Consider the following 23,143-nt stretch of genomic DNA (forward strand, 5'->3'; position numbering starts at 1 on the left):
GCAAAATGTATAGTTAAATGTGTGATGTGCTATTTATCAATGCTATATACCAACCTAACAGAGCAGAGTATTATTTGCAACAAATGATTTAACCAGAGCTAAATCTCAATTCTGGTGTATGCAACCAGACCACTAGAGATGAGCAAGCAAATGACAGATGGAGTTAAAAGTTTTAATTTACATTCAAGAATGAAGCAGGCATAGGCTTATGTGGTATTATTATTAATATTATTACCATAACGCTGCTAGTATGTAAAATACCAGCATTCTAAGGGCATATCTACGCTAGAACGTTTGGCAAACAGAACTTTTTTCAGTTTACAGTTCCTGCACACCATCTGGGGCTCAGTGCCTTGTGGATCTTTTCCCCATTGCATTGTGGGATGCCAGGAATGAGCTTGGGGTCATATTCCCACAATTTCCTTTCCAATATCCCGTATGTTTTTGCCATCCCATAAATTTTGTGACTTTTTAAAAATTCACAGGTTCCTCACAACACTTTCTCTCTCTACCACCTCACTGTCAGAAACATGGATCCTGCACAGATCAGAGTCCTCGTGTCTGTTTTAGAGACAGGTCACACCATTCTTCTGTATTTCCATAACTTCAATGACTACTTCTACAGCAGCAGCTGGAGGTGCGATAAGGGTGAGATGGGGCATGTTGAGGAGGATGAATGGGTGACGCAGACATTGTCTAAAAACCTCAGGGTGTTACAGCATTCATTGACCAGGTGCATAAGTTTTCTCCATTAATGAACCAAATCACATTATAGGCCTGATCTGGTAATCCATTCTAAAGTCCCTTCAATAGGTGTTTTGGGTGTATACCGTAAATAGGATCAGGAAATTTATAGGTAAGTAAATATATCTAAAATTATTTACATCCTTTGAATTACAAAATATGTCAAACATGAAAACTATTTCTGACACATTCAGATCTGTATTTTTTTATTTTAAAGTTCACAACCAAAAGAAATGACATATACTAACAGTTTAGAGCAGCGGTTCTTAACCAGGTTTGTACGTACCTCTGGGGGCACGCAGAGGTCTTCCAGAGGAACGTCAACTCATCTAGATATTTGCCTAATTTTACAACAGGCTACATAAAAAGCACTAGCGAACTCAGTACAAACTAAAATTTCATACAGACAATGACTTGTTTTACTGCTCTATATATTAGATGATAATGTAATACACTGTACTACACAAGTTCGATGTCATTTACTGATGTGTGCTAGCACATTAATGACGTTGAAGTTGTCATAGTGTGTATGTAGTTGTGATGTAAAAATGGATAGATTTTTAAAATGAGGAGCAGGAAGCAGCGGTAATGACAACAGTGAACATTGTAAGAAATTGAAAATGACTGGAAAAAAAAACATTGTCAGTTCTGAGAGAAATATATTGCTTTGGATTCACATCTACAAATAGTGATCCAACTCAAACGTTGTGTTTCCTTTGCAGAGAAACTCTATCAAATAACACTATGAAGCCGGCACATTTGCAACAACATTTGAAGACAAAAACACCCTGTGCATGTGGGTAAGCCAGTAGAAGTTTTTTCAAAGAAAGCTTTCTGAGTTCCAGACTTCCCAGCTTAAAATGAAAACAGCTTCAACTACTTCTACAAAAGCACCTGAAGCTTGATATGTAGATCATTTGGCCCACTTGACATCTGAGTTCAAGTCATATTTCCCCAACACTCAACACAACTCAGCTCAACTCGACTGGGTATGAAACCCATTCATTTTGTCAGATGTTAGCAGCAATAACCTCTCTGCCACTTAGCATGAAAATCTTGAGCTGTCCTCAGACCGTGGTCTGCAAATGAAGTTTAATGACTCCACACTAACGCAGCTCTGGTGTTTAGTACAGAAAGCATACACTGGCCTTGGGAACCATGCTTTGGATATTTGTTACCTTTTGGGTCAACATTTCTTTGTGAAGTCTCATTTTTTTCTATGCCTGGCATCAAGACACAGAGCAGAAAGAGACTCAATGTGGGGGAAAAACCTAATTGTTGCTGTCCCTTCACTGCCTCCCAGAATGACAAGGCTCACAAGTGAAAAACAAGCTCAAGTATCGCACTGAAATGTAAGTACAATAGCTATATTCCAATTGATTTATTTTATATGATAAAAATGAGAATGTAAGCAATGTTTCAGTAATAGTGTGCTATGACCCTTTTGTATTTTTATGTCTGATTTTGTAAGCAAGTAGTTTAAGTGAGGTGAAACTTGGGGTATGCAAGACAAATCAGACTCCTGAAAGGGGTACAGTAGTCTGGAAAGGTTGAGAACCACTGGTTTAGTATATGGATCTTTTATGTTAAGGGCCTATGACCTTTACTCATACTACGTACGTACTCTGCACTGTCACTGGGTGAAATTTCTGGCCTGTGTTATGCAAGAGGTCAGATTAGATGATGACAATGGTCCTATATGGATTTAAAATCGATACAGCTATGCATAATCCCCTTTTCTTCAATGGGACTAATGCAGAGCAACATGCGTAAAGGCAGCAGAATCCAGTTCAGAAGATTTATTTTTATTTAGTAAAGCTATTTGTCTTTAAGTACTCTGAAAGCATCATGCATTGACACATGCACTTCTAAAATGCACATTTAACAACCGCTTTTTCTGTCAAAACACCTTCTTCTGCTCCAGAAATTTAACACGATAAAAACTAGTTACCTGATACATATGCTAGCGCTGCTTTGTGTGTTTATGATAATCTACATCTGAAGTACACACATGCCATTTTCTATCTTTCTGGGAGTTTCCTTTTGAAGAAAAGCCTCAAGGATAAGTCAGGTTATAAAAGCACACACAAAGTTTGTTTAGCAATTCCTGGGGACTCCAGGTAGAGCATTGAACAGTAAGTCACTTTTTATCTTATTTAGTGAAAGCTACTGCTGAGACACTGTCATTGAGTGGCACAGATACAGATTTATAATGAGAAAAAGCAATTGATACAAAGCTTTGCCTATCACATGGATTAGCCAGTCTAAGCTTTTCCCTTTTGACTTGTTCTAGATGCTTGGAATTTGGATTCTTGCACTTTTTCTGCTTGGTACAGCCAGAGGTGAGGCATAGGATTTATGTCAATTTCAATACAGCATTTCTATTCTGATCACAATCGTTTTCCTTTCCCAGGACTTTGCTCTATGTGATGAAGGTTCTATGTGTAATGACTATCTGAGTTTGCAGCTCATTTGTAATGAGGGTGAGTGGTATCGTTTGCCATTCCCTCAGGAAGTCCCAGCCTCAGTTCCTGAACCTTGCAGGTTAACAAGCAGGTTTACAAAACAGGAAGTATGGGGAGATTTCTTTCCCCCCAAAATGCTGTTATCCTAGTCTTCTCCACAGGGCCACTAGGTAAAGTGAAAGGATCTTTGTCCCTACTTCCTCCCTTGTGCATCCAGATTAGCATGGGCACAATCTGGCTGGCAATCAATTAGGTTCACATTGCGCAAATTGCCCATGACAAGGGACAGTGCAGAGCCAGGGGGAGCCTATGGAGGAATGTTCCCAGAGAGTAGGTCAAACTTTGTCAGGGGGAAATACATACACCCCACTGCATGCTGTCCCTATTCTGTGGGCTTGTGCAGAAGGCCTTTGCACCATTGGGGTGGATTGTGGCCCGGGGGGAGCAGTTGCTATGTTCTGCCCAGGGCAATGCCTGCAGTTGTAGCTGGCCTGAATGCAGGTTGCTGTGTTCAGAAAGCACCGAGACACCATTGGGGGAAAAGTGCTGTCGGGACAGAGTGTGACAATTAGAACCTACCACATCTTTTCTCATTCACATCCTAATAATTTGATCTGTGTACTACAGGAAAGGAAGTTTGCTTTGAAAGGCTCGGGTGCTTCACAGATGATATACCATGGGCTGGAACTATAGAAAGACCAGTGGCAAAGTTACCGTGGACTCCAGAAAAGATAAACACTCGCTTCCTTCTTTACACAAAAAAGAATCCTAATAACTTTCAAGTAAGACCTATTGCTGTTTAAATATTGCAAGTGACACGTACACACAGAGCAAAGAAACATCACCTTTTAGTGCTCTTGGCATTCCCAAGGCCAGTGAGAGAAATGGCCAACTCTCCAATGTGTTCAGGAGGCAGCATTTTCTAGCCCCTCCGAAATTACCTGTCCACCCTACCACAAGTTTCACTAAGTCTCAAGGGACAGAATTCTCAGTGGTGGAGGCAACAGGTGATTCTTTGAATAGAGCCAATAAAGACTTTCCCAACCCTATGCAAACGACAGACTGAAGGCTCCCTCCCCAGAAAGGAGCGCAAAAGTCACCCCTAGCCACACTTCGCATTTTTCCTTTGTCTATTGAGAAATGTTAGGAAAATCTGTAGCACTGGAAGTTGTTTGGTGAGAAATGGAAAGGACACACTAACGGTGAAATCCTGGCTCCACTGAAATCAATGGCGAAACTCCTCAGCCCCTGTCCCGCAAACATACACGGACTTAATGTAACATATGTAAAGTTAAGTGCATGTGTAAATGCTTACAGGATGTGGGCTGTGACAAAGTTCCTCCTCTATCTTGGTGGGTCCTGAGCTTATTGGCGGATTTTCTTGCCTCAGAGATTCACCATGTGGGTTGGGGAACAGCCCAGAGACCTTCCCCTCTGGGAGAACCCATAGTCTAGGTCAATTGGGAGGTTTGGGGGGAACCCGGGCCCGCCCTCTACTCCGGGTTCCAGCCCAGGGCCCTGTGGACTGCAGCTGTCTATAGTGCCTCCTGTAACAGCTGCATGACAGCTACAACTCCCTGGGCTACTTCCCCATGGCCTCCTCCAAACACCTTCCTTATTCTCACCACAGGACCTTCCTCCTGGTGTCTGATAACGCTTGTGCTCCTCAGTCCTCCAGCAGCACACCCTCACACTCTCAGCTCCTTGCGCCTCTTGCTCCCAGCTCCTCACACTCCCACCACAAACTGAAGTGAGCTCCTTTTAAAACCCAGGTGCCCGGATTAGCCTGCCTTAATTGATTCTAGAAGCTTCTTCTTAATTGACTCCAGGTGTCCTAATTAGCCTGCCTGCCTTAACTGGTTCTAGCAGGTTCCTGATTACTCTAGTGCAGCCCCTGCTCTGGTCACTCAGGGAACAGAAAACTACTCATCCAGTGACCAGTAAATTTGCCCTCTACCACACTCCTGTACCCCACTGGTCTGGGTCTGTCACAGGGCTTACATAACAACAGTGTTGTTTTCTATTCACATTGCTGTTTTGATAAGGTTTTTTATAGGAAATAGCTAAAACATTTACTATTTTAATATCTACAACAGGAGATCACTGCAATAAATCCAGCAACGATTGGCTACTCAAATTTCGATCCAAGCAAAATAACACGTTTTATTACCCATGGATTTGTAGACCAAGGAGAAGAAAACTGGCTGTCGGACATGTGCAGGGTATGGTACTATCTCCATATTTTGTCATTCTCAAATCACTTAGTTCACATTTATGAAGGTAAAAAGAACAGGTTCCTGTAAATTATTCATTTTATGTCTAACCAATGCATATCGTGCCATCTGGGCTGACAAGAAGAGGAAAGCTGTCCACATCTATCTTTACAAAATTAGGACATAAAATGTTGTTCACCTGAGATCTATTCAGTTCTAGCTCCACTTCCAGGAAAAATCTTAAACAAAATGGGCAAAATTCTACTCTGTGTTGAAGTCAAAGAAACATCATTATGTACAGACATAAATGATGACAGAGTTTGGTCCAATCAATGTTTTTTCTCTGGCATACAAAAAAAAAAGCAGTAAAATGCTGCTTAGAAATAAAGGAGATTCCAGGGTTTGTTAAATGGGGAGAGATCAAGTTTGTTGCTTCCCAGTTCTGCTGCTAACGAGCTGGATTAAGCTGCCAGGGTACAGGAAGGGTCTGAGGGTGGAAGGTCCACAGAGGAGAGGTGGGACGGCCCAGGACACAGAACTGGGCCGTGATAGCTGGGGAGATGGCATGGCTCCTAACATGCCTGTTCCAACCATCTGCCCCTCTGGTGCATTTTTACTCATCTTCAGAACCATCTCCTCTTTTCACATTCATACAAAATGTTTTTCCGCAAGTGAGCATTTGCAATCAGAATGGGTGAGCTGGCAGGGCAAAGCTGTGCAGTTTAGTCCTTTGTCTCGAGTCAGTAGCAAACACAGGGCTTCACTAACCTTCTCCCTGTGCCGAATCTTCCTCCTCTCTCCAGCTTTCATCCCCTCCTTCAAATTTCCCATTGCTTGGTTCTAAATGACCTCAATCTCCAGATCACCAAAGAGGCTGGCGGTCCATTGATCTCAGTTTGAGAACCACTGATGTACTGCCAGGTTCTGCCATCCTTATTCACAACAAGGAGTACTTTACTTGCTTTCATTGGCATTACTGCCACGTAATCCAGAACATAGCATAATATACAAACGATATCACAGCTGTTAAAACAGGGTGTCTTTAGCAAACCATTCCACAGGTCAGAGCAAGAAAAGCAAAACTTACTATTATGTGACAGATAGATGAGCAGATACTTTACTGTGTGGATACTAAAACAAAACCATAAACTTGAAACCAAAGTAAACTGACAGCAGAAACTTATGTAGCCTCTTGAAAATATAAATCCATGTGTTTGATAAATACAGATCATATATACGTTTTTAATTATCCCACCTTTTAATTATTATGGAAAAATATATGCTTCTAACTGAACTTATAATTTACAGGCTGTGTCTCTGCATCATTTACATAAAGAATCAAGATATGAACAGAGCCTTGGTGTAATATAGGGGCTATACTTGAAAAAATGTACAGGGAATTCATATGACATTTATAAGTCTCTGACTGTGTTAAGTAATCAGCTATCCGAACCGGTGTTGATAATATTTGCTTCTGTTCTTTTTAAATCTATATTTGCACCAGAGGATGTTTCAAGTGGAAGATGTGAACTGTATCTGCATAGACTGGAGTAGTGGGTCAAGGTGCCAATATACCCAGGCATCAAACAATATCCGTGTCGTGGGCGCTGAAGTGGCTTATTTTATAAATGTGCTTATGGTAAGGGATCTTCTTCTCGTTCCACAATAGGATTATAGTCATAGAGTTGCTGAAATGTATTCTAATCTAAATAGACAATCACAATGAATTGTCATATAGCCAGCAAAAGACTCCTCCCAGCAAAAGACGGTTCTCCTCCTGATAGATTTTAAAGTCCTATCAACTCCCCCATAATACACGGAATTTGAATATTTTCATGCTGCGATTACTTTTATGTCCTCTTGTGGATGGGAAGGGTTGGGTAGTTTTAAAGATAGAGAAGTAATAAACACAGCAAATTATCCTTTCTCAACCACGAAAGCTATAGGACCATCTTAAGGGATACCCATACAAAAGCCTACAATAATTGGCCATTGGATAGCAACAGCCACCTCCCAGGAGGAGAGAGCAGGATCCTCTCTCCAACCCATGAAGAAGTATCACCTAGGTATGGGTGTTTGGGGACAGGTGGGATCTTCCCAGCTGCCCCAGGGCAGGGAGATGGGGTGTGGGTCTGTAATCAAACTAAGGGCCAGATGTTTAGCTTGTGCAAATCACATAGATCTACTGATGTCAATGTAACTCACCATTTTACACCAAATGAGGCTCTGGGAGGCATTTTCAAAGGCAAAAAGGGCCATTAGGGGCCTAATTCCAGTTGAAAGTCAGTAGGAATTAGGCACCTAACTGCCATTTTTGCCTTTGAAAATCTCTCTCTCTGTCTCTAAATCTGATGACTTAAAAGTGCTTGCAACTAGGCCTGAGTGAAGCTATGAGGAGAGGGATGGCTCCTAATATTTTCTGAACTAGTTTGCCTCTGGCTAGTGTAAATACTAGGGGGCTGGCTCTCCATTGCACAGATGTAATTGACAACACAGGCTGCAAGGCAAATTACAAATCGGAATGGTAGTGTTTAGCACTCACATTGCACTGGTGCTCACTCCAACACAAGGTGCAAAGCAGTGGAGAATCAGGCCTTAGCAGAGTGTGGGTGTCCTACATAAGAGCAGCCATGAATTTTTTCCCCTTGACATTCATGAGTTGGCTAAAACAATGTCCACAGGATGCCAAATACACTCCCTTTCACTGTGGGGCTGGTGGATCCATGATTATCCACTGCCAAAAATCTCACATGTAGGCAGAAGTTGCAGAGGTTAATAATGCCTTCAGGCTGTAGTAGCAGCCACTGAATGGCTCTGTTACTGCTCTACACCCTGGACTCTGTCCTCCCTCCAATTCCATGGACCTCTGCTCTGTGCAGCCCATTTCTGGCTTTAGTTGTGTAAGCCAGAGCTTCTCTCTAGGCCTCATATTAGTGAAAATATAGATTCCCTTTTGTTACAATTGATGTTTTCCTCAGGAACAATATGGATACTCTCCTGCCAAAGTCCATTTCATTGCCCATAGCCTTGGAGCACATGCTGCAGGGGAGACAGGGAGAAGAAGGCCAGGCCTTGCAAGAATAACTGGTAGGTTAATGAATTATAGCTCAATCTATACCAATGAAGAATTTGAAGAGAGCATTGTTAGACCTTAACATTACCTCACATTTTTTTACTAAAACAACTACAGTATCTGACTGAAGGAAAACCCTGCAGTGTAATGAACTGGTGTGTGTGTGTATGCATCCATGCACATGTGGGTGTGTTTGCCACTGCCCCCCACAGGATGGAATCAGAACTGCACAACTGTTTCATAACCTCATATTGCTAACAGCCAAAATTGGGCCCTTCCTCAATAACACCACCCTCAGGAAGGTATTACCCAGGTGGGAATCTCCATAAGGATCTCTTCATAGTGTTCTTGCCCTAACTTTAATCTTTGGGGGAGGAGGTATATGCCCCCTGAAGAATGTCCCTGAGATCTTGTTACATCAGGGCTGAATCCCTGCATGAAGTGCAGTGGGCAGGAGATGGTTAGCTGCATGGGGTAGTGATCTGCACCAGCATCCCATCCCTAGGATATGGCTGGCCTCTGTTCTGTACAGCAGGTCCTCTTTTGTCAGCTGTGCTCTAAGGATGGTCCCAGGGAGCATGGGCTATTCTGGCTCGGTACATAATGACTTAACATTGTGACATTCTGCGTGCCACTAAGGCTGCTCAGTGCAAACGCACAACAATCTAGGTTCATTTGACAGATTTTAATTTATCTGAACCAGTGTTAATGAGTCTGATTTTTCCCAAAGCATTTGCCCAACCCTATTATGACAATGCAGGCTTGACATGGCGATTCCCACTTTCCTTATCCTGGCAGATTTTCTCCTATCATTTCCCGCTCTCATTAAGCCAGCTTGTTGTGCAGGTGCAGCAATATGTCCCGTATTTAAGATCACCCACTGTTTGGAGGCCCGGCAAAGCATGCTGTAGGCAGCACAGTAGTGAGTGGAGTTAATTGTTTGGTGCCATGGTTTTGCTGTCCAATATCCATTCCCAGAAAAGGATTGATTGAAATTGACGTAGCGAAGACAGAAGGTTGAACCTTCAAATGTAACCCCTTAATCTCCCTGCTTTGCTAGGTTTACATCAAAGCCTTCACATCTGGGCAATGCATTTACACACATTAATTTTAATTTATGTTATTTTTCCAGCAGATTTTTTTTTTCGTTTAATTTCTAGGGTTTTTAAAAACAACAGGAAAACAAAAATGTGCAGTGAAACTGATCATAGCAACTGTTTTAGGGCTTGATCCTGCAAGATGCTGAGCACTCTGGCCCCGATCCAGCCAACCATTTAAGCATGTGTTTAACTTAAAGGATGTGAGTGGTCCTATTGGTCTCAGTGGAACTACTCCAACGCTTAAGGTTAAGCACATGCTAAAGAGCTTTGCTGGAGCATGGACAGAGCGCTCAGCATCTTGAAGGATCAGGCCCTATGACCTATTAAGGTATTAGGGCAAATCCTAACCCCCTCTCCCTTAAGCTCCTTGGATGCAGCAGGCTTGAACTGCAGTAGAAATGCCACTGTTCCGTTGTGCAGAGGAGAACAAGCAGCATCACAGAATGTGCAAAAGGATTCCACAGTCACCTGCATAACCCCAGTGCAATGCTTCACAGTGGCTACCTCCAGGGGATTGTGCAAGGGGTTCATAAGTGGGTGGGGAGAGTGACGCCAGAATGGGCATTGAGTCTGCCAACTGCACAGAGTCACTGGCTGCAAAACCTTCTTTGAATTAAAAGAGAGAGAGAGCACAACAGTCTGTGGCCACTACTACAGCTCATGGGCCAGAGTAACAGCTGCAGACAGAGTGTTCAGTACCCTGGCTCTGGGTTGGATGGATGGGCGGAGGATTCCCTCCTTTCAGCAGCCACATAGGTGACTCACACAAAGCTCCTCTACTCCAGGGCTGTGGCGTTCACGTTTTATGAATACAGTCCAGACAAGCTGCAACTTGACTATGTTTAGTAGTGTTATTCATTATGCCAAGAGAGCTCCTGCATAGCAAACCGATCTATCACGTAATACACATTTACTTACCTATTTCTGAAAATACAGCTAATGTATCCTCCGGACTTCAGTGTCAGGCTGTTTTACAGACATATTCAGCACTCACCCGGACAAGTTCTTTGTTTGGACTCCTCGTTCAGCACACAGGCCAGACCAAGGGGGATGTGCATTAGGCAGAAAAACTGCCCCTCATGCATAGAAGCCAATTTCAGATGTTATTAACTCAACTTTTTTCCATTATAGCATCTTCCAAAGAGTCTGGGCCTGCCAACCCTTGGACTAGTAGTCTGCAAAATTCAACTTAAAAACAAAACTAAAGCTGCTGCCCAGGGAAAGCATCAGATACCAGCACAGGATAATAAGCGCTTTGTAATTTACAGGATTTTACAAGCACCTGAGACAGATGCAGTGAATGAGAAAGAAAATGAGTCTCAGTCTAATATCAAAAGTAGGTGTCTCAAGTTAGGCTATGTCAACACTTGCAATTGAAGGACAAAACTTTTGTCGTTCACAGCTACTTAAGCCCCCCACCCCCTGAAAGACAAAAGTTTTGCCGCGGCAAGTGCCTGTGTGATCACCCGCGTTGTCGGCAGGAGCACATTCCTGTCGACAACGCGAACCCCGCTCGTTGGGGATGGAAGTATTTTGTCGGCAAAAGTGCCGACAAACAGCGTTCACCCTGCCCGACTTTTAGCAACACGGCCGTGTCGCTAAAAGCTGTGTAATGTAGACATGGGCTTAGGCTCCATAATCTGTATCTAGGCACCTAAATAAGCATCGTGATTTTCAAGCATGCTGAGCACCCAACAGCTCCCATTGACTTCAAGCACTTTTGAGAAACAGGCCATTCAGGATATGGATTTAGGAGCCTCACTTTTAGGCACTCTTAAAAAAAAAAAAAAATCTTAACCTAAAACAACAATCTATGTTGCAGTTGTTGGAATTCAAGAATAAACATTTACGAGGCCAGATCCTCAGCTGGCATGAATCGGTATAATTCCATTGACTTCAATGGAACTACCAATCTACACCAGCTGGAGATCTGTCCCACGGTGTTTAGCAGTGCCGTAACTAGGCATTTTAGCGCCCGGGCGAGCACGCACCCCTACCATTTTTTCACCCCATTTTACCACCACCCCACAGCTTTGCTTCCTGGGCTGTTACCCTGCTCACCCTGCTATGGTTACGGCCTTGGCATTTACCACTGAGAGATCGATCATACTATATATTTGTTAGCGACTAATTCTGAAGTGAATAAAATTATGTAGCCTCCATAGACCCATCTTCAATTATATACAGTAGTATAGCTAGCTAGCTATATTTATGTGCAGGCACCTTTAATTGTGCATATATTTCTTTAAGGACTGGATCCTGCTCAGCCTTATTTTCAAGGTACTCCAATTGAAGTCAGACTGGATAAGACTGATGCAGCCTTTGTTGATATTATTCATACTGATTCAGCTCCCACGATTCCATATCTGGGTAAGTTTTCAGCTGCATTGTATTATTATTATTGATTTGTCCCGTGGTAGCACCTAGGAGACCCAATCACAGAATATGACCCCATTGCAGTAGGTGCTGTACAAATACAGGAAAAAACAAAAAATAAACACACACAAACAAAAAACCCACCAGTTCTTGCCTCAAAGAGCTTACAAACTATAGCCCTACAGCATTATGTAGAGCTGCTACCAGGAAATACATGACAGTATTTAAATTAAAATTTGCTTACCCCCGTCACAAACATTGCAGGTTTTGGAATGAACCAGGCTATTGGACATCTTGATTTTTATCCAAATGGAGGAATACATATGCCAGGATGCAAGAAGAATCCTGTTTCACAGATTGTTGACATTGATGGAATCTGGGAAGGTAAATATGTTAAGCAGATGATGACTTCTATTGAGGGTCAACATCAAAATGTATTGAGCTAACATAGCAGCAATCTTCTTATTTCAACTATTTTTGATTATTTTCTTTACGAATGCCAACAATTACAGCCACAAACAACAGTGAAACTGATAGTATGGTCCAAATGTACTCTGGGGGACACGTTCTGGTAGAGGGATCAAAGAATGAGTAGCACGAAGGTTTTGCTTTGGGAAAAACATGATGGGGTTGAGGTTTCGCGTCTTTACCTCCAACCATCCAGAGTGTCTGCATTGTCAAGTCGTGGGTATCCGTACAAGGTTGGGGGCGAGGAACAATAACAACAGTTCCTGCTCCCCTTCCATGTGTGTTTGAGCTCCATGGGTCTGCAAAGACCCAGATCCCACCAGCCATGTTCCTTCAAGGACCTTGGCTGACCCATTCTGCAAACTATCCAGCTTTGGATCTAATGGAGCAAGATTAACTGGAGTTTATTGTAAATAGTCCATCATGCTGCCAAATAACAGGAACAAACTTCAGTGTGATTGTTCCAGTGCCCCTTGCACTGTTTCCAGGTAACTCCACAATAGAAACAAATATTCATTAATTGGTCTATCTCATCCGACACTGCTGCCAGTTATCTACTCAGAGAAGCAAACCCTACTCAAACTGTGCCAGAAGTTTAGCTCCGGAACAACAACATTCAACTTTGTTTCTATTATGTAGTCACCTGGCAGGGGCACTGGGTGGGAGTGGAAACAATAACATTCATATCTATTTCTGCTATGGGATCTCTGGCTTCAATTGTTTTGTGAGCTTTGGCAGCTAAATTCAAATGTGTTTCTATTCTGTAGTTACCTGTTAGCAATTTGGGTTGCACTGGAACAATGTAATTTTTATTTCTATTATTAGGCAGTTGGAAAGAGTTTGGCGTATGATAGATCATGCACATTCAGATTTGTTCCTTATTTTGTATATTCCAAATCCTGTTGTTATTATTATTGTTAAGAATCCTGTAGATAGTGCCATAAATTTACATTGTACCTGACAGAACATAAATAAAACACATACCCTGCCCCCCAAAAAACTTGCAGTCTAAGATCCCAAAACTGCCAAAGGATCTGCAAGTGTGAACCTTTACACCTTTGGGAAATCACATTGCTAAATCAAAACATACAGTAAGGACAACACCCCAGCTATAGCAGACATTTATTTTTTCTCTCTTATAAAACCTGACAATTTTCCTGGGATTTCTTTCCTAGCCCTTTCCTATGTTATTATGAGCACCTTAAAAATTATGATTCTATGAATCTCTTGCAATTATTGGCCTATTTCTGCAGTCTTTACTCACAAATTCTTGACTGTGTAAGCACCGAAGATCAAGCTCTCTATTAATAATGATGCACAAAACCCCCTTGCACTTAATTACTTCTTTTTTTAACCTAAACCCAGAACATTTAAGGAATTTCAGTACAAAATAACATATTTAAAATAATAACACGCCCTTCCCCCCCTCCTCAAATAATCAGGTGGTCAGATCCTCAGTCTGCATAAATCAACATTGCTCCAGGAAATTCAGCGTTAAGGAGGACATAATACTTAAAACAAAATGCAGTGTGTTCTTTTATATAATGATAAGGTGAGCTGTTTCCTACAGAGGCCCTTTATTCATATTGGCGAGCATTAATGCAATTAATCACACAATGGGGGGCTACTCATGTGAGTAAGTATTCACCAACATGAACAAGGATTGCACAATTGGACCCTATGTTTGTTACACATCTGCATTTTACACGTTCTGTACTGTGTGCATTTCACAAAGGATAAATACAGTCATTGAAGAAATAGGTCTCAAACTGCAACTCAGGTGCTGCCCAGAATTGTGACAATGTAATGTGGGGATTTACAAATCATTCAAATGACATGATCAGTACAATACCACGATTCCAATCTGAATAACAACCAATAGCCTTGCAGTACGATATGTAATAGGAGCTTCTTTCCACAGGAACTCGTGACTTTGTTGCTTGTAATCATTTGCGAAGCTACAAGTATTATTCTGACAGCATCATCTCTCCCGATGGCTTTCTAGGATACACCTGTGCTTCATATGACATTTTTCAGACAGTAAGTCATTCTCACATCCCCAGGGAACGAGTATCTCTTGTCTGTGCATCTGCATGCGGTAGAACCAGAGTCTATTTGGCTCAGGCCAATTTGCACTGCATGAGTGCAGGCATAAGGGGAAGGAAGGGGTGTGCAGGGACATTGGGGGATGGGGATGAGGCACAGAAGGGGCATGGTGGAGCAGAGTTATGCCTGGCTCTACAGTGACCTGAGGTTCCTGAGAGACCTCATGCCAGTGGCATACGTTAGAGCTGCTCCTGCAACCTCTCACCCCGCTGAGTCAAAGAGGGGCTCAGGCAGGCTGAAGAATCTGCCCCAGTAATTATTTATTGTGCACATCCAAGGAGAAGTGAGCACAGCCCCCATATTTTAGCATTTTGCCTTGCAAATAATTTTGAAATAAAATCATGTACCTTAAGGTTCAGTGCATGCTCAGTGACTCCCCTGATGACCTGATGGCCTCAAGGAACAAATACAGACGGGATGTGGCCTAAAGCCACTGCCTTCTCCTTTGTCCATAGCTCCATCTATGACCCAGCTCTGTTAGCTAACACTGTAGCAGGCGCATCAACCTAGCTATGTGGTCCACCCACCACTAGAGGGGAACAGAGCTCCACACGCAAGGGGTAAATAACAATAATACCTAGCACTTACATAAACCTTTGCATCGTCGAAGCACTTTACAGCCACTCATTAGATGAGCCAGGGAGAGCGTGATCCCCGTCTGCTACCCCCATTCTAAAGCACTGAGTTTAAGAGAGGGAACTTAGAGAAATGGAGATGTCTCTTCCTAGCGAACAGCAAACTGTGATGAAGTACAAAGGAGACATCCGTTCCTCCAAATCCATGAGGTGCCAGACACGGCCCTTCCTCCTCCGGCCCTTTCTAGGGCGGCTTATTTCAACCTGAGTTAGAGTTAGCCCATAGACATGGCTTAGCAGCATTTTTGTGTGGCCAAATGATTTTTTTCCTGTCTCCTTGGGATAGATCCTCATTAATTGGCACATGTATTTCGATTAGGAAAACTGCTTCCCATGCCCCAAAGGCGGATGCCCCCAAATGGGTCACTATGCGGATAAGTTTAAGGACAGAGTTACTTCTGGGATCCAGAAACTTTATCTGAACACCGGAGAGGCCAAGGATTTTGCTCGTAAGTTCCTACTTTTTTACTTGCTTTTACTTACACGTGAGCACCAACGTAATTTAAACTATTTCCCTCTCACTTTAAATTAGTTTTACTGGACGAAGGTCCTTACCGTGGTGGAGGAGCAGAGCTCCATACCATCATGCCCCCTCCCCTCCCTGTCTTGACAACACCAGTCCCAGAAAGCCCCCAACATAACTCCATAGGTGTGGTTTAACTTCTATATTTTGGGGGACAGCTCCAGTCTGGCCAATGGAGCTATGCATGTGTGTGTGGGGGAGCAAATTCCATGCCAGCCCAAGGCTTACAGTTTGGGGGTGAAATGCCCCCTCGCCCCCCAAACTATGCCCATGCATAACTCTTTCCCCTTATGCTGGGGGTAGGGACACAGCTGGAGTAGGAGGTAGCGTAGCCAGCTTTCTCAGCTTTAAGTCAACAGAAAGTTCCTGTAGACGGAATACTCCTCTGGCCGTCGGATGCTTTAACTCCTCTTTGCCCTGCTTATAGACCAGAAAATCCAGTCCTCACTCTTCAGTGTTGTTCCTTACAACACCCCCAAGCTGTGAATAGATACTTTCCTGGTCAATATGACCTGTGATATGTTCCTTCTATCACATTATGGATTATTTTTCACAAATAAACACAAAGTCCATGAATTTCCTCTGCCGTGGATCTTTGTGTAGTCATTCACACTGTGCAAACTGGGAATAAAATGCTACTACCAGTGTGAGTGGAGAATTGTGATTTGCTAGGGTTTTACACTCATTTTGCATGGCTGTAAATGACTGCAGAGTGTGCAAAGCAGTGGAAAAGCAGGCTCCTAGTATTCTCCTATAAAAACATTCTATTGTATTCTCGTCATTCCAATCAGGCCAGGATTTAATCTTGAGCTCAAAGTGAAGCGACGGTCATGTTTTTCCTCTGTTTTGTCTTGAAACATAAAGTACCGATAGAAAATGAAAAGTAGGCATGTTGTGTTTGTTTCTATGTGGGTACAATCTAATTCATTTTATTTCTGCTGTGTAGGTTGGAGGTATAAAGTATCTGTAGCAATTGCTGGAAAGAGTAAAGTGAGTGGGTATGTAAATATTGCCCTGTACGGAGCTGGAGGAAACACAATGCAATATGAAATTGTTCAGTAAGTTCAGTATTATAATGATAAATGAGCTTCTCTGCTATTAGAATATTTAATTCACCTATTTTTAATTAATGTTTCTTCTTAATCTATAGGCCAAATGCTGCTCTCACATACAGTGGTGTAAATCCATATTAACTGTATTTACTTGATTTATATCAGAAGAAGAGTATCAGAGGGGTAGCCGTGTTAGTCTGAATCTGTAAAAACCAACAGAGGGTCCTGTGGCACTTTTAAGACTAACAGAAGTATTGGAAGCATAAGCTTTCGTGGGTAAGAACCTCACTTCTTCAGATGCATCTGAAGATGTGAGGTTCTTACCCACGAAAGCTTATGCTCCCAATACTTCTGTTAGTCTTAAAGGTGCCACAGGACCCTCTGTTGGTTTTATCAGAAGAAGAGTTAGAATTTAGCCCTACTTCTCTGATACCTATAAGGATACAAGAACCTGGGGCTAGATCCTGATCTCAGTTACACCATGTAACTTAACTGAATTCTAAAATGATACTATGGATTTACACTAGTATAATTCTGATCCCTTATCTTTTCATGTTTGTAAAATGTTATATCAGTTTATGGTGCTATCATAGGCAGTGCTACCAGCTCGGCCTATAATCAGGATTGCCTGACACTTTCTTTTACAAAACCCTATTTTTGTGTGCTCATTACTTTGCCAAACTTTAACCATTTCTGTTGAAATTTCCTATGTCAGGTGTCTGCCTTGGACAGAAACACAGGCAGATATTAAATTTCAACTAGAATGGTTCAGGTGTTTCTGAGAAAGAGATTAGGGAAAAATACAGTGTATTGCCCATGTTAAAAATCCTTAGAACCATTTCGCTGAGAAGTTCTAAGGCCTTCATGCTTTAGAGCAGAAACTTTAACTTTACCAGTGGGGTCATCCTGGTGTCAGGAACGTGTCTTTTGTCATCTCCATGAAAATTCATCCACATTTCTGAAAAATCTCAGTTTGCACATGCTTAGTAAAGACCTGTTAGAGTTTGACGTTAAATTCTCCAAAGAATCCATCTGCACTGAGTATGCTCCACAGCTGCTATCTGCAACCATATTGTGCATGCATCATCCCAACAAAGCTAGTGAGTAGGCTCTATCCCATGGCTGCAGGGGTTGAACAAGGCTTTCCCTGCAGATGTTGCTCTAGGCAGCCAGGGGCCACTGTGGTACCAGGCACAGGAACTGAGAGTAGGGACACTGTGTCTGTTGTACCCTCAGTGCTCCCCCATGGCTGGCAGCAAGGAGGAGAAGGAAACAGCCTAATTGGAATGCGGAGATGTGAGGAGGTGCAAGAAACTGGGAAAGAACAGGGGAGAGGGGGGTGCTGGAGCCAAAGTGCAGGGGATGGATGGGGGTGAGGGGCAGGGAAGCAAAGAGGGAGGGAGCAGGAGCTAGGGGGTGGAGGTTTGATGTGGCAGGGCAGGGACAGAGGAAGATGGATAGCATGTGATCAAGTGATTTAAAAGAGATAATATGCAACTGCAAAAAGAACAGGAGTACTTGTGGCACCTTAGCGACTAACAGATTTATTTGAGCATAAGCTTTCGTGGGCTACAGCCCACTTCATCAGATGCATAGAATGGAACATATAGTAAGGAGATATATATATATATACACATACAGAGAACATGAAAAGGTGGGAGTTGCCCTACCAACACTAAGATGCTAATTAATTAAGATGAGCGATTATCAGCAGGAGAAAAAAAACTTTTGTAGTGATAATCAAGATGGCCCATTTCAGACAGTTTGACAAGAAGGTGTGAGGATATTTAACATGGGGAAATAGATTCAATGTGTGTAATGGCTCAGCCATTCCCAGGTTCTATTCAAGCTTCAATTGATGGTATCTAGTTTGCATATTAATTCAAGTTCAGCAGTTTCTCGTTGTAGTCTGTTTTTGAAGCTTTTCTGTTGCAAAATTGTCACCTTTAAATCCGTTACTGAGTGACCAGAGAGGCTGAAGTATTCTCCTACTGGTTTTTGAATGTTATGATTCCTGTCAGATTTCTGTCCATTTATTCTTTTGCGTAGAGACTGTCCGGTTTGGCCAATGTACATGGCAGAGGGGCATCAATTTAGGATTGAATCTATTTCCCCATGTTAAGTGTCCTCACACCTTCTTGTCAAACTGTCTGAAATGGGCCATCTTGATTACCACTACAAAAGTTTTTTTCTCCTGCTGATAATCGCTCATCTTAATTAATTAGCCTCTTAGAGTTGGTAGGGCAACCTCCACCTTTTCATGTTCTCTGTATGTGTATATATATCTCCTTACTATATGTTCCATTCTATGCATCTGATGAAGTGGGCTGTAGCCCATGAAAGCTTATGCTCAAATAAATGTGTTAGTCTCTAAGGTGCCACAAGTACTCCTGTTCTTTTTGCGGATACAGACTAACACGGCTGCTACTCTGAAACCTGTCAATATGCAACTGTGTAATCTGAGACTGTATCATAATACTTACACACAAAAAGGCCAAATTAAAGTTGCGTGAACAGCCTTAAATCTGGTATTTCCTAGTGCTTGACTTTGGAACATTAACAATGCTCTTAAACTTTTTGGGGGTGTAATTATATATAAACTTAAATGTGTGCTGCCAAAGAGTTTAGCGTGAGCAAGCTGGACTTTTTAAAAGAGCCTAAACTCCCTTTGAAGTTGAAGTTGTAGATGCCCAAATGCCCTTGAAATTCAGTGGGACTGAGGTGCTTTGCTCCCATAGGCTCTTTTGAAAATCCCAGCCGTGATGCACATTGAATAAAGCTATGCATTGCAAAGCATTGCAATTTTCTGCTGCAATGTGAGTTTATTTTGATTTCCTGAGTTAACAATCCTGTTCATTTTTTGTGCTAGCAGTACAAAGATGTTAGTGCTGGATTATTATTTAGCTGGCATAGTTAGTAATATATTATGCTGCCATGGAAATTTGGAAGGGTAGTAGATCTAATGGGAAGATATTTTAAGTGATTTTCATTATAAATTATGTTCAGCTAGATTCGATTTCGATTCTCAAGGGATGCTAACAGAAGGCACAGCTCTGACACAAAGTTTTACCAAGTAAATTCTGCTTGATGGGCAACCCACACAAATACTTTGCCAATTTGTGTCTCTCTTTGTATCCTTTCCCCACACCCACTCCCATGCGTTCTCTGTGCCTGGAACTGCCTTCCTAACCCCATTCGCCTTGTCACCTCCCTCTTCTCCTTTAAATCGCTTCTCAAAGCCCACTTCATTAATGAGTTCTTTGTGCAAGTAAATGGAGCTACTCTGGATTTATGCCACTGTAGATGAGAGCAGAATTTGGCCCCTTGTCTCTAATGGAAGAAAAGGCCTGGTGTGCTAAGAGCAGTCAGAGAAGAGCTGCACTGAAAAGACTACCCCAGGATTGACTTCTCCGCCTGACATTTTCCAGCCCGGCATGGAGTTTCTTAGCCTTCAAGAAGTCGATTTTTTTGTTTGATTCTTGCTAGAGCCCCTCCTTTCCCTCAGGCTCTCCCTGCATGACCAATCCAACCATGTCAGAGACTCGGTGAAAACATGGGTGTCTCCTGGCTGAGTCTACACACCTACATTTTGTAGCACATATGGCACCATGCCTGTGTTTTGCAACTGAACTGAAGATAAAACAAGTCTAACATATGTGCAAAACACGGCCAAGACCCAGCCAAGCCTCAGGGCACTGCGCTGTAACTGGATCCCCTGGAACACCATATTTTAATATAGGTGAGGTACTGTAGAGCATGAGCATGCCAGGCAAACATCCTTTTGGTCAGCAGGTAATGCATTCTGATGAACATTGATTTCATATGAGGACAGGAAAATTTCATTTACAAATTTTTATATAACATGAACGTTTACATGATATTGAGGCAACCGAGACAATAGAATGAGTTACCTAGGGAGGTGGTGAAATGTCCATCCTTAGAGGTTTTTAAGGCCTGGCTTGACAAAGCCCTCACTGGGATGATTTAGTTGGGGTTGGTCCTGCTTTCAGCAGGGGGTTGGACTAGATGACCTCCCGAGGTCTCTTCCAACCCTAATCTTCTATGATCCTTACTCTTTGACAAACTGAAGGCCATGTTTATTATCAATATGCTACTATAGCTACTCAAACAGCTACACTGTATTGGTAATTAATATTAAACCTCACTGGACATTATATACTTTTGTTCTTGAAGGGGGACCCTCAAACCAGGCGAAACATATGCCAACTTCATTGATGTTGAACTTAATGTTGGGACAATTACGAAAGTTAAATTTCTTTGGAACAACCATGTCCTAAACCCAACCCTACCCACACTGGGAGCAGCAGCGGTCACAGTACAAGCTGGAGAAGATGGAAATGTGTATGTATATTTATTATGAAAATCTCAAATTCTTTAGGAACTACAAGGACAGCATGACATATGAGGGTAATAGTGCTTGCACAAGAACAGCTATTTAGAGTATTAAAATAAAAAAAAGAGGAAAAGTTTAAATTTCCTTCCCCACAAGATACCGATGTAGCTTACTGGTACATTAAATATTTCTGTCAGATATCGTCAAGGAAAAATTATAAAAACATCTGGATTTGGCTTCAACAAGAGCAAAGATTTTGTATAAACCTCTGTGCTTTGGGTAGGAAAGATTAACTTAACTGTGGCTTAGGTACTCAGCACAGCTCTTTCCAGACATCAGGCTATTGGGTACTGCAAGTTTTATACTAGAAATGGCCATCAGTGTTTAAAACTTACATCGGGGGTCTGATCCACTGTCCATTGAAGTCAATAGGAGTCTTTCCACTGATTTTAATGGGTGTTGGATCAGGCTCTGGAAGAGTAAGAGGTAATGGTCATATGTCTTCAGTTCCCACAGACAGAGTTAGTAGTTATAAATTGTGCTTAAAAGGCCTGATCCAAAGCCCACTGAACTCCGCTGAAAGACTCCCATTGACTTAATTGGATTTTGGATCAGGCCTTAAGACTGTAGACTTTAGAAGCAGTGTACTGCATGGCAGTTACTGATTGGAAGGTGCTCATTAAGTTAATTCTTTTAAAACAGCATGTTTCAATCAGTTACCCACCAATGGTGTTGTGTTACCTTTTCTGCCCTTCTGAATGGAGACACAATGAAGTGGGAGGTACATTCAATTGGTCATGGATATAATTAAAAAAATCACACAGCTAAAGTCCATTCACTTGAAATAGAGATGTGCTGGGGGAATCTCAAGCAAACCAAAATGTTCATAGCCCAGTGAACTACGGTACAGCAGAGCGTACAAGTCTACTTCTGGTTTTTGCATTCAACCGATCAACATGCTGAGGGATACTGTTCCCATAAACGTCCCCATCAGCTATTCTATTTATTCATGACTTGGCAAACACCGAGCAATCATCATCTCTCTAATGCTGGTGGCATGCAAATTCAACAGGAAAGGTAGAAAACCAAAGGAATGAAGCCAAAAAAGAGAGGCCAACCAATCAGGATGATTAGACTCCCTTGGTGGGTTAGCAGGAAATAATATTTCACATTTAGCAACCCAAAGCATTTGCTTGTTCTTTTGTGCCAATGTAACAATATTCTATCATAACTTTGTCAAAAAACAAATTAGGGTGGCTTACTCTATTAAAAAAACACTGGTACAATTACAAAAAATAAATAAATCTAGACACACTAAAAGCACTTTACATATTTTTTTCTCCTCAGGTTTAAATTCTGTGGCAGCGAAACTGTGCGAGAGAACGTTCTGCAAACTCTTACATCTTGCTAACAACATAAAAAAATGTCAGCGCTGGCTGTTAATATTAATAAAAGTTGATAATGCATAACTGTCCCACTTGTTTTATCATTATTTGTATTGTGGTAGAACCCAAAAGGTGCTGGCCGCTATGCAAATATACAAGAAGACACGCTCCCTGTGTGGAGGGACTTACAATGTTCAAAGATGCAAACATAGGGAACAAGGATATGATACATAAGCATAGTGATCAGGGAGGTTGTCATCTGTTACGGAGGTGAATTGTTTGTCTCAAATCAGAGGACATACTGAAGTAAATCCTGATCTAAGTTACTCCCATGTGACCCCACTGAAGTCTCTAGAGCTGCACAGGTACAACTGAGTGCAGAGTTTAGCCCAGCTAGTATTTCCACAAACTGATTTAAGTCTCACATTGCCCAATGCCTAAAAACAGACAGACTGAGTCTGAGTGTCCAGAGAGGTCACATGGAGGCAAGTGAGCACGGAGTAGCTGTGGATGAAGACGCGAAGGAGAAAGGGTGTTTGTGAAAGCATAATTTTTAATAACTCTTACAATCTTGCTCCATACGGGCACTCATAGTCACACAGGATCCAGTAGTAAGCTGGCTTGGGCAGGCAGGCACAATAGCCCCTTA

The 23,143-nt window shown here is 42.2% G+C and overlaps 1 protein-coding gene across 1 annotated transcript; it reads left to right on the top strand.

The window, feature by feature from the left end:
* The first annotated feature begins 3,037 nt into the window (after positions 1-3,037).
* LOC112105592 (inactive pancreatic lipase-related protein 1-like) lies at positions 3,038-22,520 on the top strand. The gene is made up of 12 exons (XM_024198446.1): positions 3,038-3,086; positions 3,837-3,991; positions 5,306-5,431; positions 6,927-7,061; positions 8,401-8,509; positions 11,846-11,965; positions 12,236-12,355; positions 14,361-14,479; positions 15,500-15,629; positions 16,650-16,761; positions 20,950-21,117; positions 22,457-22,520. Exons 1-12 carry the CDS (start codon positions 3,038-3,040, stop codon positions 22,518-22,520), a joined length of 1,407 nt encoding a protein of 468 aa, XP_024054214.1.
* The last annotated feature ends 623 nt before the right edge of the window (positions 22,521-23,143 follow it).

The sequence above is a fragment of the Terrapene carolina genome, unplaced genomic scaffold, assembly GCF_002925995.2.
Source record: "Terrapene carolina triunguis isolate 2854851 unplaced genomic scaffold, T_m_triunguis-2.0 Scaffold95, whole genome shotgun sequence".
Lineage (NCBI taxonomy): Eukaryota > Metazoa > Chordata > Testudines > Emydidae > Terrapene > Terrapene triunguis.

Bases quoted from the DNA above. Each gene is read 5' to 3' on its own strand.
- LOC112105592 (XM_024198446.1), top strand. From the start codon at position 3,038: ATGCTTGGAATTTGGATTCTTGCACTTTTTCTGCTTGGTACAGCCAGA. The intron at 3,992-5,305 runs GTAAGACCTATT...TATCTACAACAG, and splicing joins AGAATCCTAATAACTTTCAA to GAGATCACTGCAATAAATCC. The intron at 5,432-6,926 runs GTATGGTACTAT...TATTTGCACCAG, and splicing joins GGCTGTCGGACATGTGCAGG to AGGATGTTTCAAGTGGAAGA.